Below are 13403 nucleotides of genomic sequence, written 5' to 3'. Positions count from 1 at the left end.
GTTCTCATCTGCCTACCTTTTAACACTGAGCTAGCAAATTACACCCTGGTTCAATTCCAAGAGGGGTATCTCTTAGCAACCTATCACTAAACAAAGCAACTTACATAGAAAGATACCTAGCGCAGACCCTTCAAAAATTACAGATAGTCTGAATTGTCGAAAAATCAGTTCCAATTTCGAAAATAATGACACTTAAATTCAAAATCAAAGTTCTGGATACGATTTGAGAATTTTACGGCCAAAATTATTGTAGTGATTTATTTTTGGGGTATTATGCCATGTTGCGCTACCTGCTTTATACAACGTTTCGGACAGCATTATAGTGTCCATCATCAGGACAGATATCGAATATGAAATAACATTTTTGTTGTTTGTTTTTGGGGTGTTATGCCGTGTTGCGCTAACTCCTTCTTTAGCCGACGTTTCGGACAGCGTTGCAGTGTCCATCATCAGGGCAGATCCGGTAGATCCGAAGACATCTTCGGATCTACCGGATCCGCAACACGGCATAACACCCCAAAAACAAACAACAAAAATGCTTTTGGCCGTGAGAATCTAAAAACTTACATGAAATTACATGTTTATTTGTAATAACTGTAATGCTGTCCAAAGTGGGCTAAAGAAGGAGGTAACGCAATATGGCAAACAGACTAATGGAGTTCATTGAACCAGAGCTACGGACAGAGTCACAACTGACATTAGAACCCATTTGTAATTATTATTACAATGTTACAATCTAATGAATTCGGGGAACACAGTTAAATACCTAGGAATTACTATAGACAGCCAACTAAAATGGACAAATCACGTAGAAAAGCTTGTAAATAAACTTAGGTATTTAACTTACATTTTTAAACGATTAAATAACATAGTTGATATCAAAAGAATGAAACTGGTTTATCATGCATTGGTACAATCATCAATATCTTATGGAATAATTGGATGGGGGGGTATCTATAATAACCACACTAAGCCGCTAGAAATAGCTCAAAAATTAATACTAAAAATAATATTGCAAAAAGATGTTACCTACCCCTCCTTGCAATTATTTCAAGAAGCTAAACTCTTAGATATAAGAAAAATTTACTTTATGCAATGTCTGAAATATATATTTTCACGAAATGTACATTTTACAAAAAACGAAAATCGTTCTAGCAGTAGAGTAAATAATGCATATGAGGTTCCACTATGCAAAACTAGGCTTGCGCAGAGACATGCTTTTTTCATTGCCCCCAAAATCTACAATGCACTCTATCAGACGATAGAAATTAGATCTAAAAATATATCGTCTTACATCATATACAAAAATGTAATAAAGACTTGGATCACTACCATTGACACAAATACTTACCTGCTATAACATCCTACCTTTTGTAAATTTACAAATCCTTAATTTTTCTATTTTTTAACCTTTTTTTCTTAATTATAATTTTGTAAAAACGGAATTATTTTTTTTATAAACTGCACTAAACAAAATAAGTATACCCACGAACTGGCGATGCCTATGTGGGATTTTTTTTGGTATATATGCATTAGGGTGTCCCAGGACATAAGGAAGAATTTTTTTTTCATGAATTTAAATATGCATACCCTCTTATTTTATTCCATTTGAACCCAATAACTCACATAATCAATATTATTTTGATTAAACACCGGCAACCGGTGCCGACTTGATGCCAAACATATGGTACAGAGTTAATATGGAAGAATTTTCAACTTTCATTTTTGTCGGATAAATAAAATTTAAAAATGCATAAATGTTCAATTATGTAGTATTTTATATTTAAAAATGGTTTATTGATTAAATTTCTTCTTCATAGTTTGTTTTTTACAGTCAGGATAAATCTTCCGGTGTTCCTGAACGCATCGTAACAAAAAATATTTTTGTTCCTCTTCGACCGTGAGATTAAGCCATGAAAATCTTAAACAGAGTTCTTTCAGCTGTATCATTCACTACCCTCAGCGGCGACACCTTCTTTCTGACTTCTTGATACGAAGCATTATTTGACCACATCGTAGGGAATTCTGGCATCTGTTTTCAGACGATCAAACAAATACTTGCTCTTGACTGAAATGAAGTCGTAAATATTTTTCTCTGAAACAAAAGTCAATAAATTATGACATGAACAAAAACCTCAATACAAAACATAATTTAAACTACTTAATAAACTTACCATACAATTTAACATCAAGATCTTCCTTCGATGGGATGTAACGTTTGTCATGGGTTGATAAATTTTTTTTTTTGATATTTCGAGCATTTTTATTTTAGTTGTTTGATCCACAGCGTCGTCAAACAGCGATAAAATAGATCCTTCATCGGTCAAATACCATAACTGCTTACTGAATAGAACTAAAGCTGCCATTTAGATGTTTTCATCATTTTTTTCTTAAGCCTTCATCGATGTCGAAAATCACAAGTCCTGGTAAGGTGCTTTAACTGCTATAATACATTGTAACCATGGCTTGACATAGGATGTTACTATGAACAGGCAAACGTCTAAAAGTGCCGCCTTATCCTTACCGGTAATTTTAAATTGCGCACAAATTAATGATATTTTCAAGGAATAAAGCGCCTTTTCCATCCATCGAGCACCTGGAGGCCGAATCTTAAATTTTCTCGCTGTATCTCCTCCTAAAACTATCACACAGAGCTCTAAAAACTCTCAATAGTAATCTCCAAGTATTTTTGTTGTCAGTGCAGTACGGTAAAAGTCAAGCAAATCATCGATTTCGGAAGCGGTTAGGTGCAATGTGAGATTTTCTCTGTAGCACTGAATTTTATCGGGATCAACATTTTTACAGTTATCTCGAAACTTTTTGAAGAGTGGTATGTCAGGGCTTGTAGTCACTTGACTGATTTTTACTTCAAACACAGCTTTTAATACCAACTATGGCTATATTTGGTATATATTGACAGTTAAATTCACTTTCCGGATATTGTAGAACAAAACTTGTCCATTAGATGACAGTTTAGAACCCGATATTTGGTGTTTTACGACTCCTATTAAAAATATACTCTTTTTAGAAGTGTGTAAATCTAACAACATCTTGCCTGAACGAGTGATTTTCGTTTACTAACAAAATAGCAAGTTACTACAAGCTCATCAACACGTTTGCTCGCTGGCGTCTTAATGTAAAAGTACTGACATCTTTCGATGCAAGTCGGCACGGGTTGCAGTTGTCCAAATTAAACGAAATTTTGTTTATAAGTGTTTTGTCATTATTAAAAAAAAATTAGAGGGTATGCGTTCAAAAATAACAACTTTAATTTTTTTGGGACACCCTAATATGCATACTATTCTATTTTATTTTTTTGTTTAATTGTATCATTTTATTTTTCTTATCTTAAAGCTACCATTTTTTTATTTTTTATGGTACCTTTTTTACCTGTAAATGAAATGCTTTTTGTAATACTATAATAATTTTAATAATGTAATACTTGTTTTTGTAATACTTGATTTTTGTAATTATATTTTTATGCATGTAACAAAAGAAAATTATTAATAAAAAAAAAATAAATAAAAAAAAATTCAAAAGTAAAGTCACGAAATAAATAATTGCCATTATTTCCTGTGTCAAATAACAGGTGACAGGGTCTCACGAGTGTCAAGCGTCATGCGTCATGCCGGAATATCGGCATACCGCACCTAAAGGGTTAAGGAATATTATTGCATCGCACTACCATTCAGAGTTTTTTTTAAATAAATTATATCCATTTCAGGGTAATATTCACAAGCAGTATAATCCCAGTCTGTCTCCACACCGGCACAACTCTTCCTGACAGTGGGTTCATCTTCACTTCGTGGGATGGCACATCCAAACCTGACCACAAGGTTAGAACACATCTCTCTCCCTTCATGATGAACAATGACTGATGATGTGATAACGATAAGATTGACAGCTGTGGCTGGTACTAAATGTATATTTATTTAAATAGATATCTAACCCCGCAGGGGTAGGCAGAGAGGATGGACCGCCACACAACTCTGTTTTAACACACACTCCTTGCTTCATGCACATTCATACATAGGTTCTGTTAATCTGATTCTTGAGATGACTCAAGTACTTGCCATGTCTACCTTGGGAGTCCCAGACCTCTTCTACCATCCACTTGCGTGTCTTATATTCTCCTATTTCTACCACTCTGAAGAGGAGCAAATATACTAAATAATATTTAATTTTATTCACATAAAATGTTAATTAAAGCACACACTTAGAAGTATCTGGTTCAAATCCAAGTGGTAAATTTTAAAATAAATTTATTAAAAGTAATTTAATTCACTGATTCTAGACGGTTGGGAGCAGTTGTAACACTTGTGCAGTATTTACACACCTCGACTCCGGTGATGGGTCTGATTTGACCCAGTGTTTTTTAAATTTAAGATTTTGCCGCAAATATCTCGTTTAGGCTAATTTCCTTTTGTCTATTCTTTTATCAAATATTTACCCACATTTCTACTCAAAAATAATTAAAATCGGACACGTTTTAAAAAAGTTATTAGAATAATTGTGTATAAAAACACGCGAAAATTCAATTTCTTCTCAGTTGAATTCGAGCAGCCGACGAAACAGCATATCTCTTGCTCTGTCCTTCCGTCTTTGTCTCTCACAGTCCCTCGCAGATGTTGTCAACTATTCGGGCACATTTCTAGTATTGTGATTTTTGTTTGTGACTTTGTTTAAAAAGCATTTTAATTTCATCATTTCAGCCGGGTCAATCTGGACCCACCATCACCGCATGTGTTTTATTTTGAACCTCCGGGTATTACGTGTTAAAAAACACATTTCTTCAAAACCTCACTTCACATTGTAATACTATATGGATTGTTCTCATTGGATAAAACAATTAGTTGCTACGTTTTTCAACATTTCAGACGACAATGCAGAGAGTATCTCAGGAGGAGTGCTCTAGAGCATTCCGCGCTGGCAGCTATCAGCACCCTGTCGGCGCAAAACATGACCTGGAGATTTGCAGCCGCCCAGTCAACACAGCTAAAGGATGTCCGGTATGTAACGCTAGGATGTATTGTAAACTAAGCTCATTATAATACTGATGTACTTATTATTTAATATTTTGATAATAAAACATTGATATAACAAGAATTTTATAAATAACAAAGAGTAGTCCCGCTGCCCTCCCCATGACAGCTTGTCTACAGGTCTACCATTTTCTTTAATTTAATAAACATAACATATAATCATTTTACATATCAAAATTAGTTTTAACTTCACAATAATGTTTAAATTATGTATTGCAAGATTCAATTACTTAGGACGGGTTGTTTTATAGAATTTGAACAATTCATCAAATTTCAAAGCTGATTTTCAAGTTCTGTGAAGGTTTTATTCAAGTTCTGTTCTCAGTTATGTGAAGCCTCTTATTATAGAATAATAGAACTTGAATAGAACCTACACAGAACTTGAAAATCATCTTTCAAATTTGACGAATTGTTAAAATTCTGCAAAGCAACCCGTCCTTATTCTTCTTCTGATAACTCACTTCTATCAGAATGTATCTACTATTAAGGAGAAACTACTTCCTTTATCTTGTTCCCACTATTAATTAATTCCTCCCGTGGATTATTATTTGGGTAACTTTTTTCACATTATCAAAAATTGAAACACGCTTGGGCGAGTCCATATTTATAAATTTCTGAATTCCTCCGAGTATCTGTTTGGTAAATTTTGAATCTCGAATTAAAATAAAAAAAAATTGGCGAGTTCATTTTGAAATAGTCCGAGTCAATCACAATGACATCCATAGTGAAGAAATAAAGAGATGAACACTTTTAAAGCACTTCCCGGTAAGATACCGGGAAAACAGGTATTGGGCGCTGGTCCATATAAAACTCTGGGTAAAATTCGGTTTAGGGGAGTCACTCGAATAACCGAAATTGAACTTGATTTAGACTAATTTAGGGCTGGGGAATCCGAATCCGAATCCGAAGAATTAGGTGGGGATTGGCACTATTAACTGAGTTATATGGTCTTGAAATTTCGTACGCTATACATAGAAACCACGTTTTATTTTGTTATCTTGTTTTTTTACTGAATAAAGAAAATCAAATTAATAACTATTTAATACTTTTGAAATTTTAGTAGTGCCAACCAAAAAAAGAAAAGTGTTGCCATATAATAATAATTTATTTTTTTAAATAGGTTAGGTTTTTAGTTTGGGTTAGAGTAGGCAGAAGAACATGGGAAAAGAGTATTAGAATTAAATCACAAACCAGTCTATACAAACCTAGCGTAGCCCACAAACTACTTGAAAACTGGGATATAACTCTAAAGGGGACGCGAGTGGGCGTTATTAAAGGGGCATTTTTTTGTTATAGAAAATCACAGTTAGGTTAGGTTATATATATATATATATATATATATATATATAAAATTTATATTAAATTTATAATATAAATTTTATGTATATATAATATAATTATATATTATATAATATAAATTTTGAAGCCCTGAAGAAAATAATTTCCCTCAGGGCCTATGTCATCTTTGGGGATGCTGTGTGGAGGGTCTTTTTGTGGAGAGGAAGGAGTGAACATGGGTCTTGAAGAGTCCCATGTTGTAAGAGGGAGGAAACACAGAGGCCGGCAGTTCGTTCCACAGCCGAGCTGTTGAACTTAAGAACGAATCGTAGAAGCGACCCGTTCTCATGTGACAAATGTCAACCGTGTACAAATGTAGGGCGCGCGTTTGGCGTGTATCCCGACTACGCACCGGTGCCGAAGGGATGAATGACGCTAGTTCCTCAGAGCATCTTCCATTGTACTACCGATAGAACAAGGACAGCATACCTACCTGACGCCTGTGCTCTAAAGATTGCAGTCCGTTTGTTAAGATTGGGGAATCTATCAAACGGACCGCCCGTTTTTGCACAGAGTTAATGGTTTGTTTCAGGTATTTAGGGGCTGCGGACCAGAGATGGCTGCCAAATTCGACAGTAGGGCCCACTGAGTCTAAATCAAGTTCAATTTCGGTTATTCGAGTGACTCCCCTAAACCGAATTTATTCCAAAACTATACATCCACACTTAGTTAGCAGAAGCTCACATCAGAAACATCTAGCGACATTCTAGTTCCATGCAGGTCTGTAAAAGACAAGATACATATATAGTATACATCCTAGGTTAGTCTCCAAGGAGTCTAGTCCATCTACAGGAAACACTGGTGTTCTGTTCCTGCTGTTTCCCTCTAGTTCCTGGTGCTGGTGCCAAGGGCTGTCCTGACAGGTGTTCTGGCCAGCGAAGCCGTCCCAGGTTTAAGCATATAGTATACATCCTTGGCGCTATCGGTTAGTCTCCAAGGAGTCTAGTCCATCTACAGGAAACACTGGTGTTCTGTTCCTGCTGTTTCCCTCTAGTTCCTGGTGCTGGTGCCAAGGGCTGTCCTGACATTGACAAGTCTGACCATTCTTTGCTTCATTCTTGTATGCACAACTGTTTCATTACCATTATGGAATTCAAATGGGATGAAACAGCGGTAAATAATGGCTACGAATCATCTTTTATATATATAATCTTAAATAAAAAAACTAAAGCAAATCGCAAGTAATCGCTTCTTATTCGCTAGTCCTTGTACAAAAATCAATGATAATATTACTTATCAATGGCGCCGTATTTTATTAATTAATAACTTTTCTAACTTAACCATGCTCATGCAAAAATATTGAACTTGTTTCAAAATACGTATTTTTTTTTTTTTTTTTTTTTTTATAGTGAATACCTCACAAGAGTCCCAACTGCTCCCGTCTGGAGCCAGTGAGACTATGGCATCCCCAATTGGGGATGTTGTGAGGCTGAAGGTAAGTGGGGAAGGGAAAGAGGAAGGTGGGGAAGTACCTGGCTATTCAGATCTAGTCACTAAACACGGCTTAAGCCATTTGGAGCAACGTTTCAATTCTGAATGGTGGTCTTACACCAGGGCGATACTGGTAGTATCTTCCACTCTGGAACGTGCCGCAAATATACTATATATTATACTTTATATTATTTTAATTAATTAATTGTGAAATAACACAAATTAATCAAATAAAATTTATTTGCGCACGCCGGGTTCGAACCCCCGACCTTCGGAATGGCAGTCCAATGCGTTACCACTGGACTATGCCGGCCGTCTCTAAATGGGATATACATATACAAAAAGTGTGCACACGGCTTAGAGCTATAGTGAGCAAACTTTATAGATTGAAGTTTTTTGTTCCACCAAATACCCTTAAAATAATATACCTATCATTGGCGGAATCCCTAATAAGATACGGAATAACTTCATGGGGACATTCAACAAAAACAAATCTTCTTTCAGTCCAAAATGTACAATATTCTTTGGTAAAATTATTATTAAACAAAACTAAATACGAACAAAGAAATGACGTACCAAAGTCATTACTATACAACTCTGTAAATGTATTATCTGTTCGTGCTTTATTGTGGCTTAAAATTGCGAGTCAGCATACATCTCAATCTGAACATAATAAAATAGTGACACATGTTCATAATACAAGACTAATTGCAAACGATGGACTTGTAGTTCCCAGATACCTGAATAAATATGGTCAAAGAACTCTAGAATACCTCGTTCCAATAATTTACAACATGTTACCAAACTCAATAAAAAGCTGTGAATTGACTCACAGAAGGAAATGTATGTTAAAAAAATGGTTATGTGAAAGAATTTTTTTGTATTAATGTAATTATATGTATATTTTATGTACTTGTAAAAATTGTATATGTATTTAAAAAGTAATTGTTAAAAGAACCCGTTGACAAACTGATATCAATCAGTTTAACGGGACTTAATTGTAAAAAATGTATTTTTGAAAGTTAATAAATTAAAAAAAAAATAAATAAAAAAAAGTGCAAAAAACTTTCCTTCTGAAGTCGGACCGGCCTTTTATACCAATAATAATCTAGGTAAATTTCTAATCAATTCAAAAGATAAAGACGACAAACTAAGCCATTCAGGCATTTATAAATTAAATTGTAATAATTGTGCGGCATTTTATATCGGTAAGACAACACGTAATTTTAACATTAGGATTAAAGAGCATCTTCGTGGTCTCAATAATAACGGTTTCTCTTAATTTGCCAATCAACTGATTAGCGAAGATCATACTTTCTGTCATAACACAGGCGCTTATATTTTACATACAAACGGGCATGGTAACAGACTCAATAATCTAGAAACACTGGAAATAAAAAAAGCTGTAAAAACCAAAAGTCCTATTCGTAATATTCAATTAGATATATCAAGTAGTCCAATATTAAGTTTGTTCCCAATAAACCATTAAAAATGTCCAAGTTCTCCTTGTCACCCCATGTCAGTTGATGCTTTGTTTCTCCATATACATTATTATAATCCATTAGTCTACATAATTATCGTTCGGTTTTTCCTTCTTATGTCTTTTGTACTTGTGTAAATGTATTGTATGATTTCTCTGTGTTTGTTATATTTATATCATGTTGTCTCCCTCAATTTTTTTTTATATATAAGCTCACACTTTGTACTTCTTATCTAGTAATAATTTGTACCCTGAAGATGCTTGAGTAAAGCGAAACCGGTCGGTTCAAAAAATTATTAAAAACTCGTGGTTTTAAAACCAAAAGAAATTATTTATCTTTATTACATTTCCAGCACGTTCCGGAGTTGTAGATACTCTCAGTATCACCCTGGTAGAAGGCCACCATCCCAATCTAAAAGTTGCTGTATGATTGTACTTAACAAATCCTAAGTTTTCATAGGAAATTTATTAAATTTAATAAGTTATAATAATTTTAATTTTTTTATATTTATTTAATAAGAGATAAATGGAAACATACATTTTGGACGTAAGGTGAGGTAAAGATAAGTTGGGTTGGGTTAGGTTAGGTTAGGTTAGGTTTGGTTTACCATTTACCATAAATGTAAACACTGACTACCTACCACTGATTAATTAATCAATAATCTGCCATTTGGAGTGTGTTCACCTATTGCTTTATTTGTTCTCAGGACTTTAACTACGGCTCCCCGCTGACGGTACCCAACAGCCTGGGTAACAGGGTGGGCTGCACGCACCTGTTGGTGGGGTTGGTATCCTGGTATAATAATGCTTCACCCTGTACACAAATCAACATGAGGATTTCTACCTACATCCCCTGGATAGAGGGTATTGTGTGGCCTGAAAGCGGTGTTGTTGTCTAGGACCTTGTTTTAGACAATTTTTAAATATATTTTTGCCGCCCTGTCCCCCCCCCCCTTCTTGCCCTCTCTCTCTGCCCCCCTGTGCCGACGAGCATGACTTGTATACACGGTGTTTGGAAACTTGTAGTACAAGCGGCAAACTGGCGGATCTACATCACATAGAAAACCCAAAAGACTCTCTTTTGTTTGATCTGAGCATTTCAATTTTTTTTTACATTTTTTCATTTAAATACTTTTGTTGCCGGGCTGACGTTTTGACACATTTTAAAATACAATAAACAGCTGGTGTTAACCCCTCAACTACCAATTTAAAAAATATATAAATTCCAAGCTCGGACTCGATTTACTCGAAAATGAAAACTCACATAATAAAAAATTACTTATGTGATATGTTTATTAGTTTCCGTTTTGTACTATGAGTTTCCAGACAACATGTATAACAAAAATCCCACACAGGCAAGGCCAGTGGGTAGGCATACTTGGGATTAGTTAAAGGTACTTAAACATGACTTATTGTGGAATGTAGGTGCATACCTATATTATTTCTATAAACAGGAGATTTTTATGTTTTAATAATATCAAAATCAGTTGTATTTTTTAAATTAAACACGTTTTCTGAAGAAAAACATATTTTTGTAATATTGTTTCTTATACTAAACATATATACAAAAATGAGGCGCTTAAAATTTTTCTTACTTCTATCAAAGTAATAAAGATTAAAATTAAAATTTTATCGACCTAATTCTGCTACTTTAAAGAAAACCAGTTGACTGAAGTTATATAACAAATCTGAGGTCAATCGGCCAACTGGTTATTGAGAAATCGTAGTTGCCGATTTGTATTTGTGCGTGTAAAATGGATGTACCATTGGGTGAGATTAAAATGAAGTAATTGATAGTTAGCAGCTAATCAGCCAACCCAGGGCCAAGAACAACTTGTTCCTCTCTCTTGGAAATTGGATTATAGTCAGTTTGGCATTCTGTCCTTCAGTTCTTGTTACTTGTTGCCTTCTCACTACTTGTCAGTACTCATACTTCCCTCTATTCTATAAAAAGTATTCCCTCTATTCTATATGTAGACTGTCCAAACAGAATAGTGATATATTGATAAAATGATAGAGTAATAATAAAAATACACTCAATTCTGAAACCTTTTCTTTCTAGACAACAATACCGCATTAAGTAAGGTGGGGATGATGGGTAGATACTGCGTGCAAATGAATCAGGAATATGTTTTAGTGTTTTGTGAACACCTCACTAGGAGAACCACATCTTATGCTGAGGTGTTCACATGTCTTAGTTCTGTTATGTTAATGTCAATGAAATGCAATTTAAATGCCTGAGTTATGTTTGGTGTTATTAATATTATGTAATGTAAATGTTTTTGATTCTTGTTTAATGTTAATAAATTGTTTTTAAATTTGTACGTCTTTTGTTTTGATTCATATTTTTTTTCCAACTTTAGTGTTGGTGTATTCTGTATTACCGATATTGTCGATAAAAGCCTTTACGATCAATGATGGTTGAAAGTAGACAAATTAACGAAAGAAATAAAACTTTACTTGGAAAAGTTAAGCCAGAAAACAAGAGCAAAATGCGCAAATACATAAAAATTATTTATAAAATAAAAGCACCTGAATTCGGCGGTCACCTCTGGTGTGGAGCCCTAACAAGCCCCTTGACTTTGTGCTGAAACTGACGATGCGTTTTGCTTTCTTAACAAACGGATTGTTATGTTTAGAGCACAAACGTCAGGTAGGGATGATCATGACAAAACATGTGGATATTGGCAAAGAAAGCAATACATAATGAGTAAGATTAAGAAAGGGATGCCTAGACAGTTAGGATTAAAAAAAAAATTACAGAAGAATACCTTATAAATGGGACTACATTAACAGAGATGTGATATGGCTTATATAAAAATGACTTGACTCTAACTTATTAACTTTAAATATATATATATACTTTAAATTACCTTCTTTAGTAGATTTCTCTTGTACGAACATAATTTTTATAATAACTGCTAATATTGTTGTTAAACATTTTTACCATATTTTACTTCTTATCATCCAAACACATCATTTTTTAACATTATTTAAGAAAAAAATAGATCTTTCTGTAAATATTTTTCTCCTAGCATGTTTTTGTATGATCCATACAACTATTTTCCATTTATTAACCATTCAAATTAACATATTCGTACTTTCTTGTAACATCATAACTATTGCAAAAATTGCTAATCTATCTTGTAATTACTCTTACCATAGTTTATTAATTTTGGTAAAAAGTAAAGCCTCTTTAATATTCTATAAGAAAACAGTAGATCATTCCATACGTATTGTCCTACTCACATGTTTTTATATGATTTACACCACCATCAATAATGTATTTACCCAAAATAATGTGTTCATACCTTCCTTAACAGATTCCTCTAGTTTTGACATAACTACTGTCACAAATTCTAATGCTTTACCCTATTTTTCGATATTCTCACCATATAAACAAATAATACCACTTTTATTAACACGAATATTTCTCACCAGTATTAATATTTGCGGTTGTTTCTTGACAACACTTAATACATTTACCTCAATACTATTATCTTGGAAAGAAAGTTACTGGAAATGCTCTAACTCTGTTCTAATTACATCTTTGTTCACTAACCTTGTTCTTATCTATTTATCACACTTTCTCATACTCTTCATACATGCTCGTGATACAATTAGGTGGTACTAGTCAAACGAAATGATTGATATTAACCTACAAATAGAAAACCACGGTAACGTGATTTCTACTGAAACCAATGATGCCTCAAAGTGCATAAATATTCTAAAACCCTATAAACGATTAAAAATATTCTCAACAAACATTCGAAGCATTGATAAGAACTATAATGACCTACTTGTAACACTTGCCGATTTGAATAATATTTTTGACATAATTATTTTAACTGAATGTTGGATCAAATCAAATTACACTCACAAAAACATTACAGGATTTACAGTTTTCAATACACAAAATAATAAGACACAGTCAGATGGAGTAATTGTCTATGTAAAATCTGAGCTGGACCCGATTATCTCTGAATTATTCATTGATAATGCCAACTGCCTTAAAATAAAAACCATCCAAACCACAATTCTTGCACTATACAGGTCACCTAAACACCAAAATATTTCATCCTTCCTTAAATCCTTAGACTTGGCCTTATTTA

At 33.9% G+C, this 13403-nt stretch overlaps 1 protein-coding gene across 6 annotated transcripts in view; it reads left to right on the top strand.

The window, feature by feature from the left end:
* The window catches only part of LOC149414437 (CLIP domain-containing serine protease B4-like), a 92594-nt gene extending 81017 nt beyond the window's left edge, over positions 1-11577 (top strand). For all 6 annotated transcript variants that reach the window (XM_089643786.1, XM_089643785.1, XM_089643787.1 and 3 more), the window contains 3 exons: positions 3725-3836; positions 4878-5009; positions 9999-11577. In XM_089643786.1, the coding sequence (XP_089499912.1) occupies positions 3725-3836; positions 4878-5009; positions 9999-10190 (436 nt within the window). In that variant the 3' untranslated portion in view covers positions 10191-11577. The remainder of the gene's footprint in view (positions 1-3724; positions 3837-4877; positions 5010-9998) is intronic.
* Positions 11578-13403: the final 1826 nt, after the last annotated feature.

This window comes from Hesperophylax consimilis, chromosome 20 (assembly GCF_061612785.1).
Source record: "Hesperophylax consimilis isolate HC1 chromosome 20, BYU_Hcon_1.0, whole genome shotgun sequence".
Taxonomy (NCBI): Eukaryota; Metazoa; Arthropoda; class Insecta; order Trichoptera; family Limnephilidae; genus Hesperophylax; species Hesperophylax consimilis.
Note: the sequence above shows the minus strand (reverse complement) of the source record. Positions and strands in the feature narration are given on the sequence as shown.